The sequence below is a fragment of the Chelonoidis abingdonii genome, chromosome 18, assembly GCF_003597395.2.
Source record: "Chelonoidis abingdonii isolate Lonesome George chromosome 18, CheloAbing_2.0, whole genome shotgun sequence".
NCBI classification, from domain to species: domain Eukaryota; kingdom Metazoa; phylum Chordata; order Testudines; family Testudinidae; genus Chelonoidis; species Chelonoidis abingdonii.
Window position 1 is genome coordinate 1328740 of NC_133786.1, and position 19696 is coordinate 1348435.

General features: G+C 41.6%; 1 protein-coding gene across 2 annotated transcripts in view; it reads left to right on the forward strand.

The window, feature by feature from the left end:
• The window catches only part of FEZ1 (fasciculation and elongation protein zeta 1), a 141429-nt gene that overhangs the window by 21424 nt on the left and 100309 nt on the right, over window positions 1–19696 (forward strand). For both annotated transcript variants that reach the window (XM_032766972.2, XM_032766981.2), the window contains exon 3: window positions 15924–16023. In XM_032766972.2, the coding sequence (XP_032622863.1) occupies window positions 15924–16023 (100 nt within the window). The remainder of the gene's footprint in view (window positions 1–15923; window positions 16024–19696) is intronic.

Here is a 19696-nt window from a genome sequence, read left to right on the forward strand (position 1 = left end):
TGAAGCATGAAGAGGAATATGAATCTTTAGTGCATCTGGCTTATAAATATCTTGCAACGCCTGCAACAACAGTGCCATGCAGACACCTGTTCTCACTTTCCAGTGACATTGTAAATAAGAAGTGGACAGTATTATCTCCCATTAATGTAAACAAACTTGTTTGAGCGATTGGCTGAACAAGAAGTAGGACTGAGTGGATTTGTAGGCTCTAAAGTTTTACATTATTTTGGGTTTGAGTGCGGTTATATAACAAAAAACCCTACATTTGTAACTTGCAATTTCATGATAAAGGGATTGCAATACAGTAATTGTATGAGGTGAACTGAAAAATACTATTTCTTTTATCATTTTTATAGTGCAAATATTTGTAATAAAAATAAGATAAAGTGAGCACTGTACACTTTGTATTCTGTGTTGTAACTGAAATAGATATATTTGAAAATGTAGAAACACATGCAAAATATTTAATAAATTTCAATTGGTATTCTATTGTTTAACCGTGTGATTAATCACGATTGATTTTTTTAATCATGATTAATTTTTTTGAGTTAATCGTGTGAGTTAACTGCGATTAATTGCAGCCCTAATTTTAAGTGATTATAAGTAGTAGGTATAAAGACCAAAGTTGGTTACATAAGAAGTAAAGATAAATTTGCAGTCTACATTCTACAGCCTAAGGAAGATTTGAATCAGTTTCTCACCCTAATAGATGTTGCAGGCAGGTCACAATTCTCAGTACACAGGCTGGATTCCCTTTCCAGCCTGAGATCAAACTCTGAAGCTCAAAATCTGTGTCTTCCAGACGATCTTCCAGGTGTTGAGATTGGGGAGGAGAGAAGCCAAGTGATGATGTCACTGTCCCTCTATTATACTTTCTTCCAGCTTCTAGAAAGATCCTTGCTGTGACGTGGGGTCAGGCAGTCCTCATTGTGTATGTGCTTTCTCTGAGGAGCTTCTGGGAGAGTGGATTCTTCTTGATGGGCCATCAGTGCCTGTCTGGCCAGTGATAGTTGCTCCTTTGTTGTTACGGAAAGGCCAGTTGTGGGTGTTACCAACCTCACAACATATTTAGTAACACGTTTAGCAATACTTCATAACTTCTCATATAAGTATAGTACAAACAATTCAATAGGATATTAATGTTCAACAAATCAAGCCTTCTTAAATGATTCCTCACAAGGCAGACTTTGTACAAAAAAATCACAATCAGATCACAGTGGTGAATGTAGGGGTTCCTGGGTGCTACTTTGAGGTACGGAGTCTCACAGGGAGGGCAACATCCCCCATATCCTCTCCTGTCTCTATAAATGGCGCCCCTGCTGTTGTACCAATATAAAGGGGTTTATACTGGTATAACTGTATCCACATCAGAGGCTGCACTGATTTAACTATTTCAGTAAAAAAACAGACCAAGAATTAAATTGGTACAAAAACTATGGGAACTAAGCCTTAGTGTCTATGACAGGGGTAGGCAACCTATGGCACAAGCTGATTTTCAGTGGCACTCACACTGCCCAGGTCCTGGCCACCAGTCCGGGGGGCTCTGCATTTTGATTTAATTTTAAATGAAGCATCTTAAGCATTTTTAAAACCTTGTTTACTTTAGATACAACAATAATTTACTTATAGAAAGAGATCTTCTAAAAACGTTAAAATGCATTACTGGCACATGAAACCTTAAATTAGAGTGAATAAATGAAGACTCTGCACACCATTTCCAAAAGAGTGCCAACCCCTGGTCTATGATATTGAGCTTACTGGAACCTCTTGGATGCTCAGCACTTTTGAAAATCAGGCAATGTATTTAAGGCTGGAATTGTCAAAGGAGCCTGAGGAGTTAGGTAAAGTTCCCATTGAAATAGGATTTGGGCTCCTAATTCCCTCAGGCTCCTTTGAAATTCAAGCCTGCATGTCTAAAAGTGTATTAAAGTGGTTGACTTTAGGCTCCTGTTCTGAAAATCTTGGCCTAAGGAAGCTCCACTGCAGGAACAATGTTATTTAGCTGATCTCATTCAGCAGAAGCATTCTGTGAAGGGCAGATTCTCTGGTTGATGCTCTTGTGTTTATCATTTAGAAGTGCAGCATAGCAGGAAGAGGTTCTTTCAGCACTTGCACAAACTATTTGTTAAAGGGACACCATTGCTTTTATCTGGAAGGATTTTTGACTTACTATTGCTCCAAGTAATATGAAAGCTAGAACTCTGATTTTCAGTTTGTTTATGTAGTCCATTTGAAAGTACATTGTACACAGTCTGTTTCACAGGAACTGCCAGACCAGATCAGACCTGAGATCCCTCTAGCCCAATGTCCTATTTCTGATGCTTCAGAGGAGGGTGTAAGAAGCAGTAGGTAGATGTGAGGGTAATGTGCCCCCCACATTGTGTCTCTTCCTAGTCTCCAGTAATTATTAACTGGCTGAAGCCCTAATGCAGGAGGTTTAATATCCCTTCCAAAAGTTTTTTCATATTTAATTATAACTCTGGACATTCTTGTTTTCCATATAAATGTCCAATCCCTTTTTGAATCTTGCTAAGTTCTTGGCCTCAATGACTTCCTGTGAGTTCCTCTGAGTTCTAATTACACGGGTTGTGTGAAAAAGTGCTTCCTTTTATCAGTGTTGCATTTCCCACCTTTCAGTTGAATTGAATGTCCCCTTGTTTTTATGAGAGAGCATAGAAATTCTCAATCTACCTTCTCTAAACCCATCATTATTTTATGTAATTATATAATTTTATCATGTTCTCTTTTAATCATCTCATGATCTTCCAAGTGTTTTATTATTCTGTTTTTAATTATCATTTCAAACAGTTTAACAAGAGCAGATTTAAAGGCTTTTTTTTAAAAAAAACATCCTTCCTGCACCACTGTTGCCACACAGGATGGAAACCAGTTTCCTCCATTCCTCTCTGTCAATTGCTGCTTCTTCCAATTGCTGTGTGGTGTTGAGATTGATTATTCTGCCTTTCCTAAGGTGTTTTGTTTTGTTTTGTTTGGACACCCTCGTTACCTCACACCAGTTGCTTTCCACATGACACTTTCATGTGGGAGTCTGTGTGTTGGTATCCAGAGTACATGCCACAAATATGTCCAGTGCTTCCTTCTGATTCTGGTGGAAATGAACTGTGGGTGATTTCTTCGATCTCTTTGTTGATGATTAAGTCTTTCCAACCAATGCCCAGAATCTTTGTAGGCACTTATTTTTTGAAGGAGTCTAGTTTTTTTGTCTAATGTTTTAGTAGATCTCCAGCTCTCACAGCCATATGTTAACACGAAGACAAAAAATATGAAACAACAGAATGCTTAGGGGAGAGGACATCCTTTCCTGATGCCTAGAGGGTGAAGCCCTGAAGCCCTGACTGAAGCCCTGAAGCAACACAAGGCATAAACTGGAAGGGACCTTAAGGGCTCCTAAGCCCTGCCCCCATCAGCACAAGCAACCCCATGATACACTCATATTCATAAATTTGTGCAGCTCTCTCTTAAATTTAATTAAGTTGTTTGCCCCCACAGTTCCTTTTGGGAGGCTGTTCCAGAACCTCACTCCTCTGATGGCTAGAAACTTTCTTCTAATTTCCACCCTGAATTTATTCATGGACAGTTTATACCCATTTATTCTTGTTCCAAGATTATCCTTTACCTTTTAATAGCTCTTCACCCTCCTTGGTATTTACCTCTGATGTATTTATAGAACGCATTCATATCCTCTCTCAGTCTTGGTTTTGCTATACTTAACAAGCCACACTGTTCCTGTCTTTGTCATGAGACAGAACCTCCATTCTCCTGATCATCCCAGTAGGTATTCTCTCCACCTTTTCCAGTTTGAATTAATCTTTCTTGAACATGAGTCACTGGAATTGCACACAGTGTTCCAAATGAGACCATTGCCTTTCACGGTGCTATTAATACTCCTCTATCTCTGCTGAAAATGTCTCACCTGATACATACCAGGATCGCATTTACCTTTTTGGCACCTGTTAAGTTTTGGAGGTGAGGGGTGGTGGGCGCAAGCCAGCCCATATCTAAAGGCCCCTTCTCCGATTGCCTTTTATGCAGTTGCATGGCACTGGTGGCCCATCATCATCCTGTGATTAACCGGCACACCCAGGTATCTTTCCTCTTCGGTCATTTCCAGCTGATGAGCCCCAAGCTTGTAGCAGAAATTATTATTATTAGCGCATGACCTTGCATTTTGTAATATTGAATTTCATCCCATTTCTGTTAGTCCACTTTTCAAGATCACCCTGATTTTCCTGTGTAACATTCCAGTCCTCCTCTGTATTAATGATGCTTCCCATCCTTATATCATCAGCAGATTTCACTCACAGACTCCTACTTTTTGTGCCAAGGTCATTCACAATTTTTTTTTAATAACATTGGTCCCAAGACTGATCCTTGAGGAACTCCACTAGTAATGTCTTTCCAGCCCAATAGTTCACCTTTCAGAACAACCCCTTGCATCCTCCCCTTTAGCCAACTTGTTATCTATTGTAGTAGAAAGAGAGAGCCTGAGGCCAGGTCTACACGACGCGCGAAAATCGATTTTAGAGACGCAATTTCAGCTACGAGAATAGCGTAGCTGAAATCGATTATCTAAAATCGATCTACTCACCCGTCTTCACCGCACGGGATCGATGTGAGCGGCTCGCCATGTCGATTCCGGAACTCCGTTGGTTTTGGTAGAGTTCCGGAATCGATGTAAGCGCGCTCAGGGATCGATATATCGCGTCGAGACGCGATATATCGATCCCCGAGCAATCGATTGTAACGTGCCGATATGGCGCGTCGTATAGACGTGGCCTGAGATATAAGGAGCCTGGTATGAGGCCTAAGGCCTTAAGTAAAGTCAGGCCCTGCTGCTATACAGCGAAGTTAGCAAAAGTTAGGCTCTGGGCAAGTGTTAGGCCCTGTTACAAAACATGCCTACCTCCAGGCTCGGTGTCCAGAACATGAACTTGGCAAGAATATGGCTAGTTTTTCAAAACACAAACACTCCAAAGAAGCACTAGGCAATGGACACTTGCATAAACAGATTCCAGAAGGGTAGTAGCAGAACACCCTGACGCAAAGTTATGGTATAAATAAACACCCCAAAAGTGATACAGGGACACACTAACCCCTTTGAAAGATAAAGTCAGAATGACAGGCTGATGGGTAACAATGTCTTCACTGAACCAACATGTACAAGGTCATGGTGCTAAATAACCTCTTTGGAGGGGCAATATTTGTATTTGTTTGTATCAGTGTATTAAAAAAAGATCACAGAGGGGGTGTCTTTGTCCGGCCTAGGGGGGAATGGAAAGTTCCACCACTCATTGAACCTAGTCCATTGTCATGGGGATACATGTGCTAATCTAACTGTAAACACTGATCTGGAGCACTAGTGGTCTTCAGCTGGCTAAAGAGAGAGCCTCCCCACCCCCAAGGATACCTGAAAGAAACTGGAACAAAGGACAGTCCCTACAGGGGGTGTGAGTGATTGCTGAACCCAGACTGGCAGGAGAGTAATCTGTAAAAGGAAGCTTACTGGAACTGCTGAAATGTTATTTGTATTCAGTTTCTCAGACACAGACTTGCATGTTTAATTTTATTTTACTGGGTAATTCACTTTGTTCTGTCTGTTACTACTTGAAATCACTTAAATCCTACTTTCTGTATTTAATGAAATCACTTTTTACTTATTAATTAACCCAGAGTATGTATTAATACTGGGGGCAGGAAGGCAAACAATTGTGCATATCTATCAGTGTTATAGAGGGTTGCTTTGGCATTATTTGTTCTTAACAAATCCCATTTTGGCTATTACTTATCACCAGATTATCGTCTAGGGGCTTACAAATTGGTTGTTCAATAATTTGTTCCAGTATCTTCTCAGGCTAACTGGTCTATAATTCCCTGAGTCCTCTATGTTCATGACTCAGGCCTCAGAAAATCATGGCCAAAATGAGACAAATTCAAATTAGAAATACAAAATGTTAACAATGAGAGTTTGTGAAAAGCATTCACTCAAGGGCAATATAGTATTTTTTCTTTTTTTATTTTTCTGTGTGAGTTCATTTGAGAGCGTAGTGATTTTCTCATTTCAGTCACACAGTTCTTTGACAGGGTTACGGACAAGTGGATGGGGGACAGCAGAAAACATGATATACCTTTGCAGTTCCACATTAGTGAGATAAGGTCAGTGAGGTAATATATTTTATTGGACCAACCTCTGTTGGTGAAAGAGAGAAGCTTCCCAGATGAAGTGGTGAGTTAACACATCTGCAGGAGGGGAGAATTAGTGAGTTACAGATTGTTGTAATAAGCCAGAAATTCAGTGTCTTTATTAAGGACATGTTTGTTATTCTTTATCTCTTTAAATCTTCAGATCAAGACAGGATGCTTCTCTGGAAGATATACTTTAGACAAACACAAGTTATTAGACCCAATACAGGAGTAACTACACAAAATTCTATGGCTTGTGCTATACAGGAAGTCGGACTATATAATGTCCCATCTGGTTTTAAAATCTTTGCATCAACCAACTATGCAGACTTCTTGTTCAAATTCCAGAGTGATATTAAACCTTCCAGGGAATTTTTCCCTCAAAGAAAGTGGGACTCTTGTATTATTTATTGTTGTTGTTTTGTATTATATTGTTATTGTGTTGTATTGTGTTGTATTATTCAAGTTTAGAAAATTTCCCCTCTATCCTCTGGGCTTCTGTGACTGCTACAAATGAGGTAGAAAAGTGTTGTCCTGTCTTATGTAAGTTCTCTATCTGGCCCAATTTCTCAACCAGATGGCTGAGTTCCATAGTGGTTGGTGACCCTCGGAGTTCCTTCTCAAGGTGAATTTTAAGTTCCTTAAGCCCATCTCTCTTAGCAAGTTCTGAGCAAGTTCATAGTTGTATTGTGCCCATCTCTCTTAGCAAGTTCTGAGCAAGTTCATAGTTGTATTGGGCCCATCTCTCTTAGCAAGTTCTGAGTTGGCCAAAGTTTTCTTGTTCATTACTATTTCCTGGAAAACCTTTTGGTCCTTACTAATGAGGTTGATGGTCACCTCATCAATCTATCTTGCCTGTCCAGACTGGGAATCTTGTAGCTGGGCTTCCAAATATGCCTGGACACCTTGTAGCTGCTGCCCTAAACTGTTTTTATTTCTGACCACAGGTCATCTCCTCAGTCCTTTCTGGGCAACCTCTAGATGTTTCCAAGTCTCTAGCTCTTGTTTTAGGTCTTGTTTTAATTACTTTTGGCAGCGGTCAGTGCTTCTTGGGCAGCTTTGATTTCTGCAAGCACATCTATTATTTGCTCCATCTGGGTTCAGCAAGAAAAACAGCTCACAATTTCTGTGTGTTATCAAAACAAGTATAAACAATATATGAAAACAAACAAAACCCCGCTAATGTGGCAAAAAGCTTCAGAAATGAGCTCCAGTTAAAGAAAAAGTTAATGTGCAGATTTTGCCCTCCCCTGTTAAAATCCACAGAAGAGGGTAGAGGAAAATGTGAGGTTCTTGTGCAGAGTTTTCCTGGGATCATTTTATTATCCCCCATCCCCAGTTTGGTCAATGGGTCAGTCTCCAAGACCTGAATAAATCTTGATGGATGTGGTGGAAGTGCAAGAGGCTCTCTTCCTGTGACTCTTATACATTGAAATGCACTGAAGAATGCTCCACAAACCCCCTGCACTGCCCAATTGTATGTTAGGATCTTTAAAAAATTAAGGAATTTTCCACACTGAAAATGTTGCTAAGACGATGCAAAGGTACGTGCACACTGTGATGCACTGTACCTCAAAATAGCACCTTGTAACCCCCATAATCATCATTTGTATATGGTTGTGATATGTCATACAAAGTATGCCATGTAAAGTATTATATGAATGATCATGACCTGCAGAAATTCATTATTCTGTCAAAATATGTATATCATTATTGTGCATGAAGTTATGAGATTTTGCTGTATGGTTGTTATTGAAATATGTTGTGAGTCTGGGAGACGCCTACTGCTGGCTCTCCCGTGGCAACAAGGGTTGTGACCCACACCCAGGCAGGTGATAAAGGACCACTGGCCAGCTAGGGAATTGTAAATAAGAGATTTATAATTCAGTAGGAGATAGCTGTGCAAACACCACACTCTGGTGATTGCTCAACTCTGTGACTCAGCAAGTTCCACCAGGACATGTCTGGGCCAGTATCTTTCCTAGGACATGAATTGAGAATATAAAATAAGGGACAGTGTCATCATGAGATCACGTCCCTCCTCCTCCATCTACTCTGAAGGCAACAAGAACACTGGGAAGACAAAGACTTTGGACTGAGGAGACTGGTCCCAGGCTGAGAGGGAAATTCAGCCTGTATATTAAGAACTGTGAGATGCTTGTAGCATTCAGTAGGGTGAGAAAAACTGTTTGATGCAAATCTTGCTTAGACTGATAAAGTTCAGGATTTAGACTGCAATTTTATTTATTATTTCTTATATATTGATCTCTGACCTCTATGCTTAACACTTATAATCATTTAAAATCTATTTTTCTTTTGTTAATAATCTTATTTTAATGTTTTATTTTAACCAGTGAGTTTTGTCTAAAGTGCTTGGGGAATCTGGTCAGATTACAAAAGCTGGTACATGTCCACTATCTTTTGGCGAAGTGGCAAACTAATTAGTGAGCTTGTACTGTTCATGAGGTCTTGAGCAATATAAGAGAGGACATTTCTGGGGTACAAGATTGAGTCTGGGGGAAATATGCTGGCATCTCCCTGTGTACAATTCATGAGTGGCTTGGAGAGCATTCATGTAACTTCACTGGGTTTGTTTCTATATGGTAGAGGCTGTGTGAGAGCAAGCACCTGGAGGGGTTTGTGGCTTGTCACCAGCATAACATTGTGAGAGAAAGCCCAGGCTGGTGAGATAAGGGGGCACAGTTTTCCCACAGGTCACTTTGTACCCCATGGGTCCATCACACACATCAGTGTTTTAGTCTGTGTTGTCTTTCAAGAGTATTAGAGTTAAAAACCCAGTAGTTCAGAGTTAAGATAGCACTTCCACAGCGAACCACAGAACAGTAACTGTCTTTACATCTCTTAGCACAGTGCAGCCTGACTCTGATTGGTGCCTCTTGGTTCTACTGTGCTGTAAATATTTAATAGCAATAAGTAGACCTGAAAGCCTCCAGAAGCACCTGATCATTGTAGGTGCACTACCTATGCACCATTAACCTTTCTCACAGAAACAGCTTTTAAGTTTGGCCACTTAGTGGCCTAGTGTCCAAACCATCACGCCATAGAGTTATTTTTGCTTTTAGTTCCTTGCCCAAATACTATTCACTGTCATGAAGAATGACAGTTAATAGCAGTATAAATTACACTGACTAGTCATTAGGCCACAACCATAGTGCAAGAATGACTCCACCTTGCTCTACTAGTTAGGGTGCCCACCGGAGAGGGGGGAGCCCCAAGATCAAGTCACTGCTCCATTGAATTTTTAATTATTTTACACATCATGGAAGAGTTTCAGCTGGAAAGACTGAGAAAACCAGGTATGAGTATACCCCAGTGGCTAGGGCAATCCTATACTATGGTAAATTCTGGTTTTCCCATCAGGCATTGAACCTTTGTCTTTCACACCTCAGCAGAATAACAGAGCACTAGTATAAAGAAGGTCCTCACCTGTGGCTTTTTGCAAACGTAGTCCTCCTTGCTTTTCTCAAAATACGTGAAATTGAAAATAAAATGTTCAAGTCAGATCAAACCAGAACATTTTGTTTTGACATTACCAAAACAATTGAATTTTTTTGGTTCAGTTAAAACTATTCTATGAACTCAACACAAATTTGGTTCAGTTAAAACTATTCTATGAACTCGACACCGGGTATATTTCCTAAATAGGAAGACATGATGAAGTTTCTAAAATTTGAGAGCTGGGTGAAATGTTTTCAGCAAGTACTTTATTTTTCAGTGAATAAAGTACTTGCTGAAAACATTTCACCTAGCTCTCAAATTTTAGAAACTTCATCATGTCTTCCCATTTAGGAAATATACCCGGTGGCATGGTGACCAGATAGATGGGTTTGTGCTGGCTTTATGAGTCTCAAAAATTCTTAAACTTCCATATTTTAGCATAAAAAAAAATGTTGAGCAGCGGTAATGGGAGAGGCAGTGTTGCCTAGTGGATAGGGCACTGGACTGGGACTCAGGAATCCTAAGTTAAATTCTTGACTGTACTATTGGGTGACTTTGGGCAAGTCACTTCACTGTGCTTCAGTTTCCCTGTTTGTAACAGAGTGATAATAACACTGACCTTCTTGTAAAGCAATTTGAGATTTACTGATGAAAAGTGCTATGTAAGAGTTAGTAGTCCTATTACTGGAGCCTTTGTGTCCTGTTTATTCCCATCCCATATAGATCTATGAAAGGAGGCAACTCCTTTCTGACCTTAAGTCTATGAGTCTATGTGAGAGGCAATACCTTAAAAAGCATATTCAGGCACCTGACCATAGGCTCCTATTTTTAAAAAAATTCAGTTGCCGTTTTGACACTGGTTCTGTGGACTTCCTCCCTAAAAGGGCAGGTGTGATGGATCCAATAATGTGCAGGGACTGTGACAGCTCCATTGGACCTTCTTGAACTGCATCAGAGGACCTTAGACTGCAGCTGCCTCTTGGGGGGCACGGCGTGGGGTGCTATGGTAAAAACAGAAGGGGCAACAGTGAGTGACACAAAGGAGATGGAAGGAAAATGGAAATAGATGAGGGAAAGCTATCCTGAGGCCATGGGTGTAAGAAGAAAAATGGTAGAAGAGTGAAAATGCAGTGCTGATGTCACCACTGGAGTGTGGGTCTGTCGGAGGAAGCCCTGTGGTAAGAGAAAATGTCATCAAAGGGCTCTGTAAAGCCTGGCTGCAGCCCTAGTTCTTGCATAGTTGAATAACTAGTCCTGTGGCTCATACTTGTATTAATAGGACTTAGTGATATCCCTTTGTGATTTTCTCCTCTACACTGCTGTGGAGAATGATCAGCCAAGGTGTCATGGTTCCACTTACCATAGGTACTACAGTGCAGCTTATTGAAGAAACATGGTTTCAATCAATGCAACATCCCCAAACAAGAGAAACATGACCCCCCCTGTTTTGCTGATGTTCTCTGGGTTTTAGTGAACCCTACTGTCATCTGTAACATGGACTGAGTCCTTCTGCTCACATGTTGCAAATTAGCAAACTGCTCTGTCAGATTGTGGTGAATTCTTCGACTGACTCAGCACTTGTCTCCACTAGAAATGCTTCCGCTGCATAGCTGCAACATTGCCATTGTACAGCTATTGTGCTTCAGTGTAGACACTTACCACAGTGACAGAAAGGGTTCTTCCATTGCTGTCCTAAATCCACCTCCCTGAGAGGCAGAAGCTAGGTCGACAGAAGAATGCTTCCATCAACCTAGTGCTCTCTACACTGGGGCTTATGTTAGCTTCACTACATCGCTCACGAGTGTGAATTTTTCATAAACCTGAATGATGTAGCTGGATCAACCGAACTTCTAATGTTGAGCAGCCCTAAGGCTGCAATTCAGCAGGAGTGTCCTGAGCAGCTGGGTGGCCAGCACTCAAGGAAGATCAGTGCTTTGACACTGAGAGCCTAACTCCGTATCCAAGTCTAATGCTGGGTCCAGGGCTCTTCCCAGGTTCACGTCCTTCACCTGAACAGTGCTCAGTAGCCTCTTCGTGTATGGCAGCTTAACTAAAATGATTTCTAAGTGATCTTTGAACATGATAACAGAGAATACAGGAGGAGGAGGGTTTAGACTGGCTAGAAATTAAGAGACATATTCCCTTCCTATTTGTTTCAGTTCTCTTATATAAGAACATCAGACCAATGTCCATCTAGCCTATTATCCTGTATTCTGATAGTGGCCAATGCCAGGTGCTTCAAGGGAATGAACAGAACAGGCAGTCGTCATAGAATCATAGAATATCAGGGTTGGAAGGGACCTCGGGAGGTCATCTAGTCCAACGCCCTGCTCAAAGCAGGACCAACACCAACTAAATCATCCCAGCTAGGGCTTTGTCAAGCCTGACTTTAAAAACCTCTAAGGAAGGAGATTCCACAACGTCCCTAGGTAACCTAGTCTAGTGCTTCACCACCCTAGTGAAAAAGTTTTCCTAATATCCAACCAATACCTCCCCCAAAGCAACTTGAGACCATTACTCCTTGTTCTGTCATCTGCTACCACTGAGAACAGCCTAGATCCATCCCCTTTGGAACCCCCTTTCAGGTAGTTGAAAGCAGCTATTAAATCCCCCCTCATTCATCTCTTCTGCAGACTAAATAATCCCAGTTCCTTCAGCCTCTCCTCATAAGTCGTGTGCTCCAGCCCCCTAGTCATTTTTGTTGCCCTCCACTGGACTCTTTCCAATTTTTCCACAACCTTCTTGTAGTGTGGGGCCCAAAACTGGACACAGTACTCCAGATGAGGCCTCACCAATGCCGAATAGAAGGGAATGATCACGTCCCTCAATCTGCTGGCAATGCTCCTACTTATACAGGCCAAAATGCTGTTAGCCTTCTTGACAACAAGGGCATACTGTTGACTCAAATCCAGCTTCTCGTCCACTGTAACCCCTAGGTCCTTCTCTGCAGAACTGCTGCCTAGCCGCTCGGTCCCTAGTCTGTAGCAGTGCATGGGATTCTTCCATCCTAAGTGCAGGACTCTGCACTTGTCCTTGTTGAACCTCATCAGATTTCTTTTGACCAAATCCTCTAATTTCTCTAGGTCCCTCTGTATCCTATCCTTACCCTCCAGTGTATCTACCATTCCTCCTAGTTTAGTGTCATCTGCAAACTTGCTGAGGGTGCAATCCATGCCATCCTCCAGATCATCAAGTGATCCATACCCTGTTGTCCACTCCTGTTTCTGGCAGTCAGAGGCCAGAGGGGGGAAGGCAAGTGGGGCAATTTGCCCCTGGCCTTGGGCCCCGGAGCAGCCCCCACAAGAATATAGTATTATATGGTATTGCAACTTTTTTTTAATGGAAGAGGCTCCCAAAATTGCTTTGCCCCAGGCTCCCTGAATCCTCTGGGTGGCCCTGGCTAGGGACATCCAGAGCATGGGGTTGTGTTCCTGACCATCTTGGCTAATAATCATTGATGGATCAGTTCTTAATGAACTTATGTAATTCTTTTTTGAACTCTATTATAATATTGACCTTCACAACATCTCCTGGCAATGAGTTCCACAGGTTGACCGTGTATTGTGTGAAGAAGTACTTCCTTTTGCTTCTTTTAAATCTCTACCTGTTAATTTAATTGGGTGACCCATCATTCTTGTGTTATGTGAAGGAGTAAATACCACTTCCTTATTCACTTTCTCCACACCATTCATGATTTTATAGACCTCTATCATATACCTCCTTAGTCATCTCTTTTTCAAGATGAAAAGTCCTGGTCTTTTTAATCTTTCTTCATATGGAAGTTGTTCCATGTCCTTAATCATTTTTGTTGCCCTTCTCTGTACCTTTTCCAATTCTAATATATCTTTTTTGAGATGGGGCAACCAGAACTGCCTACGGTATTCAAGGTGTGGATGTACCATGGGCGTATATAGTGACATTATGATATTTTCTCACTTATCTATCCATTTCCTAACAGGTCATAACATTCTGTTAGCTTTCTTGACTGCCGCTGCACAGTGAGCAGATGTTTTCAAAGAACTATCCACAATGACTCCAAGATCTTTCTTGAGTCGTAATAGCTCATTTAGATCCGTTAATTTTGTATATATAATTGGGATTATGTTTTCCAATGTGCATTACTTTGCATTTATCAACATTGAATTTCATCTGCCATTTTGTTGCCCAATCATTCAGTTTTGTGAGATCCCTTTGTAACTCTTCACAGTCTGTTTTGGATTTAACTATCTTGAGTAATTTTGTATTGTCTGCAAACTTTGCCACCTCACTGTTTACCCCCTTTTCCAGATCATTTATAAATATATTGAACACTGGTCACAGCACACCACTATTTACCTCTTGGTATTATTATTGGTAGAAAAGTAGCAATAGCAGTCGATAAAGTTGTTTGGCATTTTTTGTTGAAACCTCTGTTTTCATTTACTTATAACTTTGCCAAACTTTAATGATTTAGGCTGAAAATTTCTACTCTGGATCTGTGCCAAGATTGATTTTTTTTAAAAAAAGTCTCAGCAAAAAATGATTCAGTTGTTTCTGAAAACAAGATTATAGAAGAATAAGTTGATTTGGCAATGATAAATATTTCCCCAACCATTTCTGTGAACAGCTCTCGTCTCCATTGTTTTTAACAGATGTTTGAAATTTGGCAAGGGTCAGTTCATAGGTCAAAGGTGTTGTGCTCTTGAAAATCTGTCCAGATTTGTCTGAGTTATAAATCTCAGAAAATTACCATTTATACGTGCCTAGTGCTAGTTAAACACTTCCCCATTAATTTTCTGAACGTTCTAACGATGCTGTGCATGTTCTCATGTTTCAGTGAGCCTCCTGTGTTTTATGCATACAGCACGTATATAGCTAGATCTCCAGACAAGACACAGGCAAAAGAGACCGTCCTCTTTCTTCGTAAATGACCTGTTGAAATTGCTTGTCTGTTCTTATAGTTATGCAGTCTAATTACAATAGAGCATGGTCAATCATTATCTGCTGGAGGAGGGTGGCCTACTGTGTTTTCAATTTACATTTGTTTGCAAAAATAGACAGCAAGGAGGAAAGCCAGAATTCAAAGAACTGTCTGGGGGTTGGGGTGAGCCACAGTCATTCCCTATCTCAGCCCCCCTTGAAGTTCAGTCCATGTGTCATTGTTGCTGGCCATCCAGAATACCTTGCAGTGAGAAACGGACTGCCTCTTTCCCATTTTTTCCCTATCACAATCATCATATTTTCATCAATTACTTCTACTATCCCTATGGCTATCATGGTGGTAGTGGTAGTTGTTGATTCTGTTGCTTCAGTGCCTTGGACCTGGTATCTGGCTGCAGCCATTTTGTTTGGGCTAAAGTGCTGTTTTTTTCCCTCATTCCTTTTTGAGCAGACTGTAACTACCAGTCCGTTTGGCTAAAGAGAGCTCTCTGTAATAGTTTCACCTGTGCTGCAAAACTCTTAATACTTAAAAATCCTCTTGTTAGTAGCTGACTTTTGGCTGGATCTAGAGGGAGTGGTGTCAGAGATTGCATTAATTGCTGCAATTTATCATGTTGAGCTTGGCTGTTAAATCCTTGTTCTGAAGGAGCTAATTTTGCTGCTGCTTTGGTCATTCAGCCACACAGAATGTAGTAGATGGTGCACTGGTATTTCCATTTCCTTCATGGTCTTGTCTCTTTAATGTTGAAAAATTGGAAAGGGTTCAGAAAAGAGCTATAAGAATAATCTGAGGTCTGGAATCCCTGTGTTGCAGTAGGAGACTAAAGAACATTAATCTATTTAGTCTATACAGGAGCAGCTTAAGAGGTAACTTGATCACAGTCTACAAGTACCTACAGGGGAAAGAGATTTCTGAAAGCTGAGGGCTCCTTAAACTAGCAGACAAAAGTCCAAAGGTTGGAAGAGGAAGGTAGACAAATTTAGACTAGAGATAAGACACTTCTTTTTTAACAGCGAAGATAATCAACAATTGGTTTCTCAATCTGTGAAGTTTTCAAATCAAGAATGGATATCTTTCTAAAAATATGCCATAGCTCAAACAGAAGTTATGGGTTTGATGCAGAATTTATTGGCTGAGGTTCTCTGGCCTGTATTATGCAGGCGGTCAGACTAAATTATCACAATGTCCTTTCTGGCTTTAAAATCTGTGAATCTATGAATGTTGTTTCAGGGCTGTTTTGAAAAGAGCATGCTGAGACAATTATTTCTTGAGGTGAGCCCTTCTATCCTTTAGGCAGGGTTGGCCCCACCTGGCAGCTATTAACATGTTTTTCTACTTTCAGGGTTTGGGATGCTTTAACGGACAATTACATCTCATCAATCACTGAGGATTGGAGGGACCCCGATATCGAGGTGTTGAATGGCAATATTTCTGACTCAGAGGTACTTCCCAGACTCTATTTTTTGCATTACTTGTAAAAAAAACAACGAACCCTAATAGGTTCTGGGACACCATTTTCAGTTTGATAACGGAAAAATGTAAATGCATAAAGTGATATGATGTTCACTAGCCATTCTGAGAAATAAGAATAATAGAATGTGAGAATGGAGTGCCTGTCAGAGATTGGAACAGATCTCTCACAAACTGCATGAATTTAGGTCACCATCCCTTGATAATTGAAAAGCATGTATAATGTGGAACTATAAATGTAACAGCCTCATATGTATGTAATGGGGGTTTTGTCAGCTACGCTGTTGTTTGCTTGAGAGTGACATTGAGGATGTTTGTACCACCTTCCACCATGACACAGTTAGAACAATGTAGAGCACGGACTTGCTAGCCTACTGAACAATGCAGCTAGTGATTGCTAATATATACGGCACATCACAGCAGTGCTCTTGTTTCTAGAGCTGGTCAAAAATGCAATTTTTATTCCATGGTGAATTTGTTTCTGTTCGGAATTAGAACAAAAAGCTAAAAGAAAGAAAGAAAAATCCCAGTTTAGATTCACAAGAATGGGCAGAACAGAAATCTGCACACTGAGGTGTGGATGTTCTCTGTTGACAGGACATATTTGTTTGAGACTGGTGTTAATTATGGTTTTCTATATTTTCAGCAGAAGGGGTGTTTTTTCCTTTGCTATTTAATAATCTTGATGATCTTCCAAATCTTTGTTCAGATTGCATCACTCTTGGGTTCAGGGAGTTCCAGAGTCAAAAAATTTTCCTGGTTACATCAAACCTTCTATTGTAGTGATACTCAGTAGGTGTCCCGCAGGCCAGATGTGGCCCTCCAAGACTTTCTGTGTGGCCCTCCAGCTCATCTTTAAAAAAATAAGGCAGCTTGAGATGCCTCACAGCATAGCACACATTGGGAAACTGACCTAGATGCACAGAGCACCTTGCATCACCACTTGCCCCCCTACAAATGTTCTTCTGTGCGGGACGTTGGGCTGGCCCGAGACCCTAGGGGGACACTGAGGAATATCTGGGGGGAGGGCCACAAACAGTGACGCCAAGCGCTCCGTGCAACCAGGTCAGTTTCCCCATGTGGGCTGGGTAATGGCCAGCCTGGCCAGCATGCACACAGCCATAAGGAGCAGAGCTGGCCGCACTGTGCCAGCTAAGGACCAAGGGCACAGCTGGACCCCGCAGCAGCAGCACAGCCCCTCCCTGCACCCTGAGCTACACCCCTCCTAGCAAGCAGCCCCTAGCTACCCGCTGCCTGCACCCTTAGCTACACCCCTCCTGGCAAACAGCCCCTAACTACCCCCTGCTGGCATCCTGAGCTACACCCTTGCCTGCACACAGTCCCTAGATAACCCCTCCCTGCACGCTGAGTGATTTTCAGACTTTTTGAGTTACAAATTTTGGTTGCGCCCTCCCAACCCAGATAGGCTGGGTGGCCTGCTGAGGTGAGTTGGGGCTGAAGGTGGTGCTCCATCCCTGGGCCCTGCCATGCTGGGATGGCCTGAGCCCCACTGGTCCTGTACTTCCAAATACAGAAGTCAAACTACACCTATGCCTGCTGCTTGGTGCTGCCGGCCCAAGCTCCACCACTTGGGGCTGAACTCAAAGAAAGGGTGTCAGGATTCCTTCCCCACTCTGAACTCTGGGATACAGATGTGAGGACCTGCATGAAAGATCCCCTAAGCTTATTTCTACCAGCTTAGGTTAAAACGTCCCCAAGGCACCAATCCTTTCCTTGTCCTTGGATGGTATACCTGCCACCACCAAGTGATTTACACAAAAATCCAGGAAAAGAGGCAACTTGGAGTCCCTGTTTCCCCCAAATATTCCCCAAAACCCCGTCACCCCCTTTCCTGGGGAGGCTTGAGAATAATGTACTAACCAATTGGTTACAAAGTGAGCACAGACCAAACCCCTGGGCTTTTAGGACACTGAAAATCAATGAGGTTCTTAAAAGAAGAATTTTATTTTTAAAAAAGTAAAAGAATCACACCTGCAAAATTAGGATGGAAGGTAACTTTACAGGGTAAATAAAAAGATTTAAAACACAGAGGATTCCCCTCTAGGCTTAGCTTCAAAGTTACAAAAAACAGGAATAAAACTCGCTCTTAGCATAGGGGAAATTCAAGAGATAAAACAAAAGATAATCTAATGCATTTTCTTGCCTTACCTTACAATTTCTGTAATTTTAGATGCTCATTTCAGGTATGTTTTTAGGAGATGTTCTTTTTCTGTCTGGTCTCTCTCTCTGTCCAGCGAGGGAATAAACAAAGAGAGCCGAAACAAAATCTCTCCCCCCTCATCATGAAGTTTGGGGGAGACAAGGCCCTGCACCCCACCTTCCTGCAATTCACCATGACTCTCAGCCAGACAATAGAACAGAAGGTTTATTAGACGACAGGAACACAGTCCAAAACAGAGCTTGTAGGCATAAACAGGACCCCTTAGTCAGGTCCTTCTGGAGGGGAGGGATCTTAGACCCCAGCCTTGGAGTTCCCTCCAATTCCCCAGCCAGCCCAAAACTGAAAACTCACTGCAGCCATCTCCCCATCCCCCATGCAGACAGTTCCAGTAAAACTAGACGACATTCCAGGTCACTTCCTACTGTGTCATACCCCTCCACCCAGATTTGAAAGTATCTTCTTTCCTTATTGCTCCTTTTAGTCAGACGTCAACCAGGTACCAGGTTATTTGAGCTTCTTAACCCCTTACAGGTAAAGGGATTCTTACAGGTAAAGGGATTCTGTACCCCTGGCCAGGAGGGATTTTATGTTACTGCATACATAAAGATTGTTACCTTTCCCTTTAGATTTATGACAAAGGGTGAGAAAATACAAATACGCCTAGGACACCATTTTCACTAAGGTTGGCCCTGGCCACCACGCATTTTTTTCATTAGTGATAGAAATGGAGCAAAAAATGAATGCAAGTGGGAGTAAATGTTGCAAACTCAACAACAAAAACTGAGTTTTTAACCCAAACTGGACAGAGAGTTTTCTTTTTATTTTGCCGTGCCATTTAAATGCAAAACCTTTGTGTTTAATATGCCAAACCATGGTATTCATCTGTAAGGTCATCAAGGTGAGGCACCACTTTGAATCAAAGCACTGTAATTTGAACATGGCCTATCCTCCCGGCAGTGTTGCAAGATGTGACAAAACTGCAGATCTTCGTATCACACTTCAAATATCATTCTCACAATATCAGTTACTGCACAGGGAAAAGCAGCAGCTGCTTCTCTTTTAATGTGGATACTAGCTAAAAAGAAAAACCCTCTGCTGGATGCTGAGCTTGTGAAGGAATGCACATTGGAAATGCTGGAGGAGCTTTTTGCTGGAGATAAAAACAAAGATGTCATTGTGAACCGTGTGAAGCAAGTTTCCCTGTCTGATTCCATGGGAGTGTAAAGAATGGAGGTAGTTTACAAGGATAGTTTGTCAGTACTGCTTTCTGATGTAAAAAATACCCTTGCAGTGGACAATTCAAGCGATTTACATGACACTGCCCAGTTATTGCGGTTTATTAGAGTTTATGATGGTGAAATTTTCAAGGAAGAAATTTTGTGCTTAATAATCTAACCCTTCTGCCAGTCAAAGTTGGCAGCAACAAGGGACAGGTTCAGTATCTAGGGGTTCCTTCACAACAA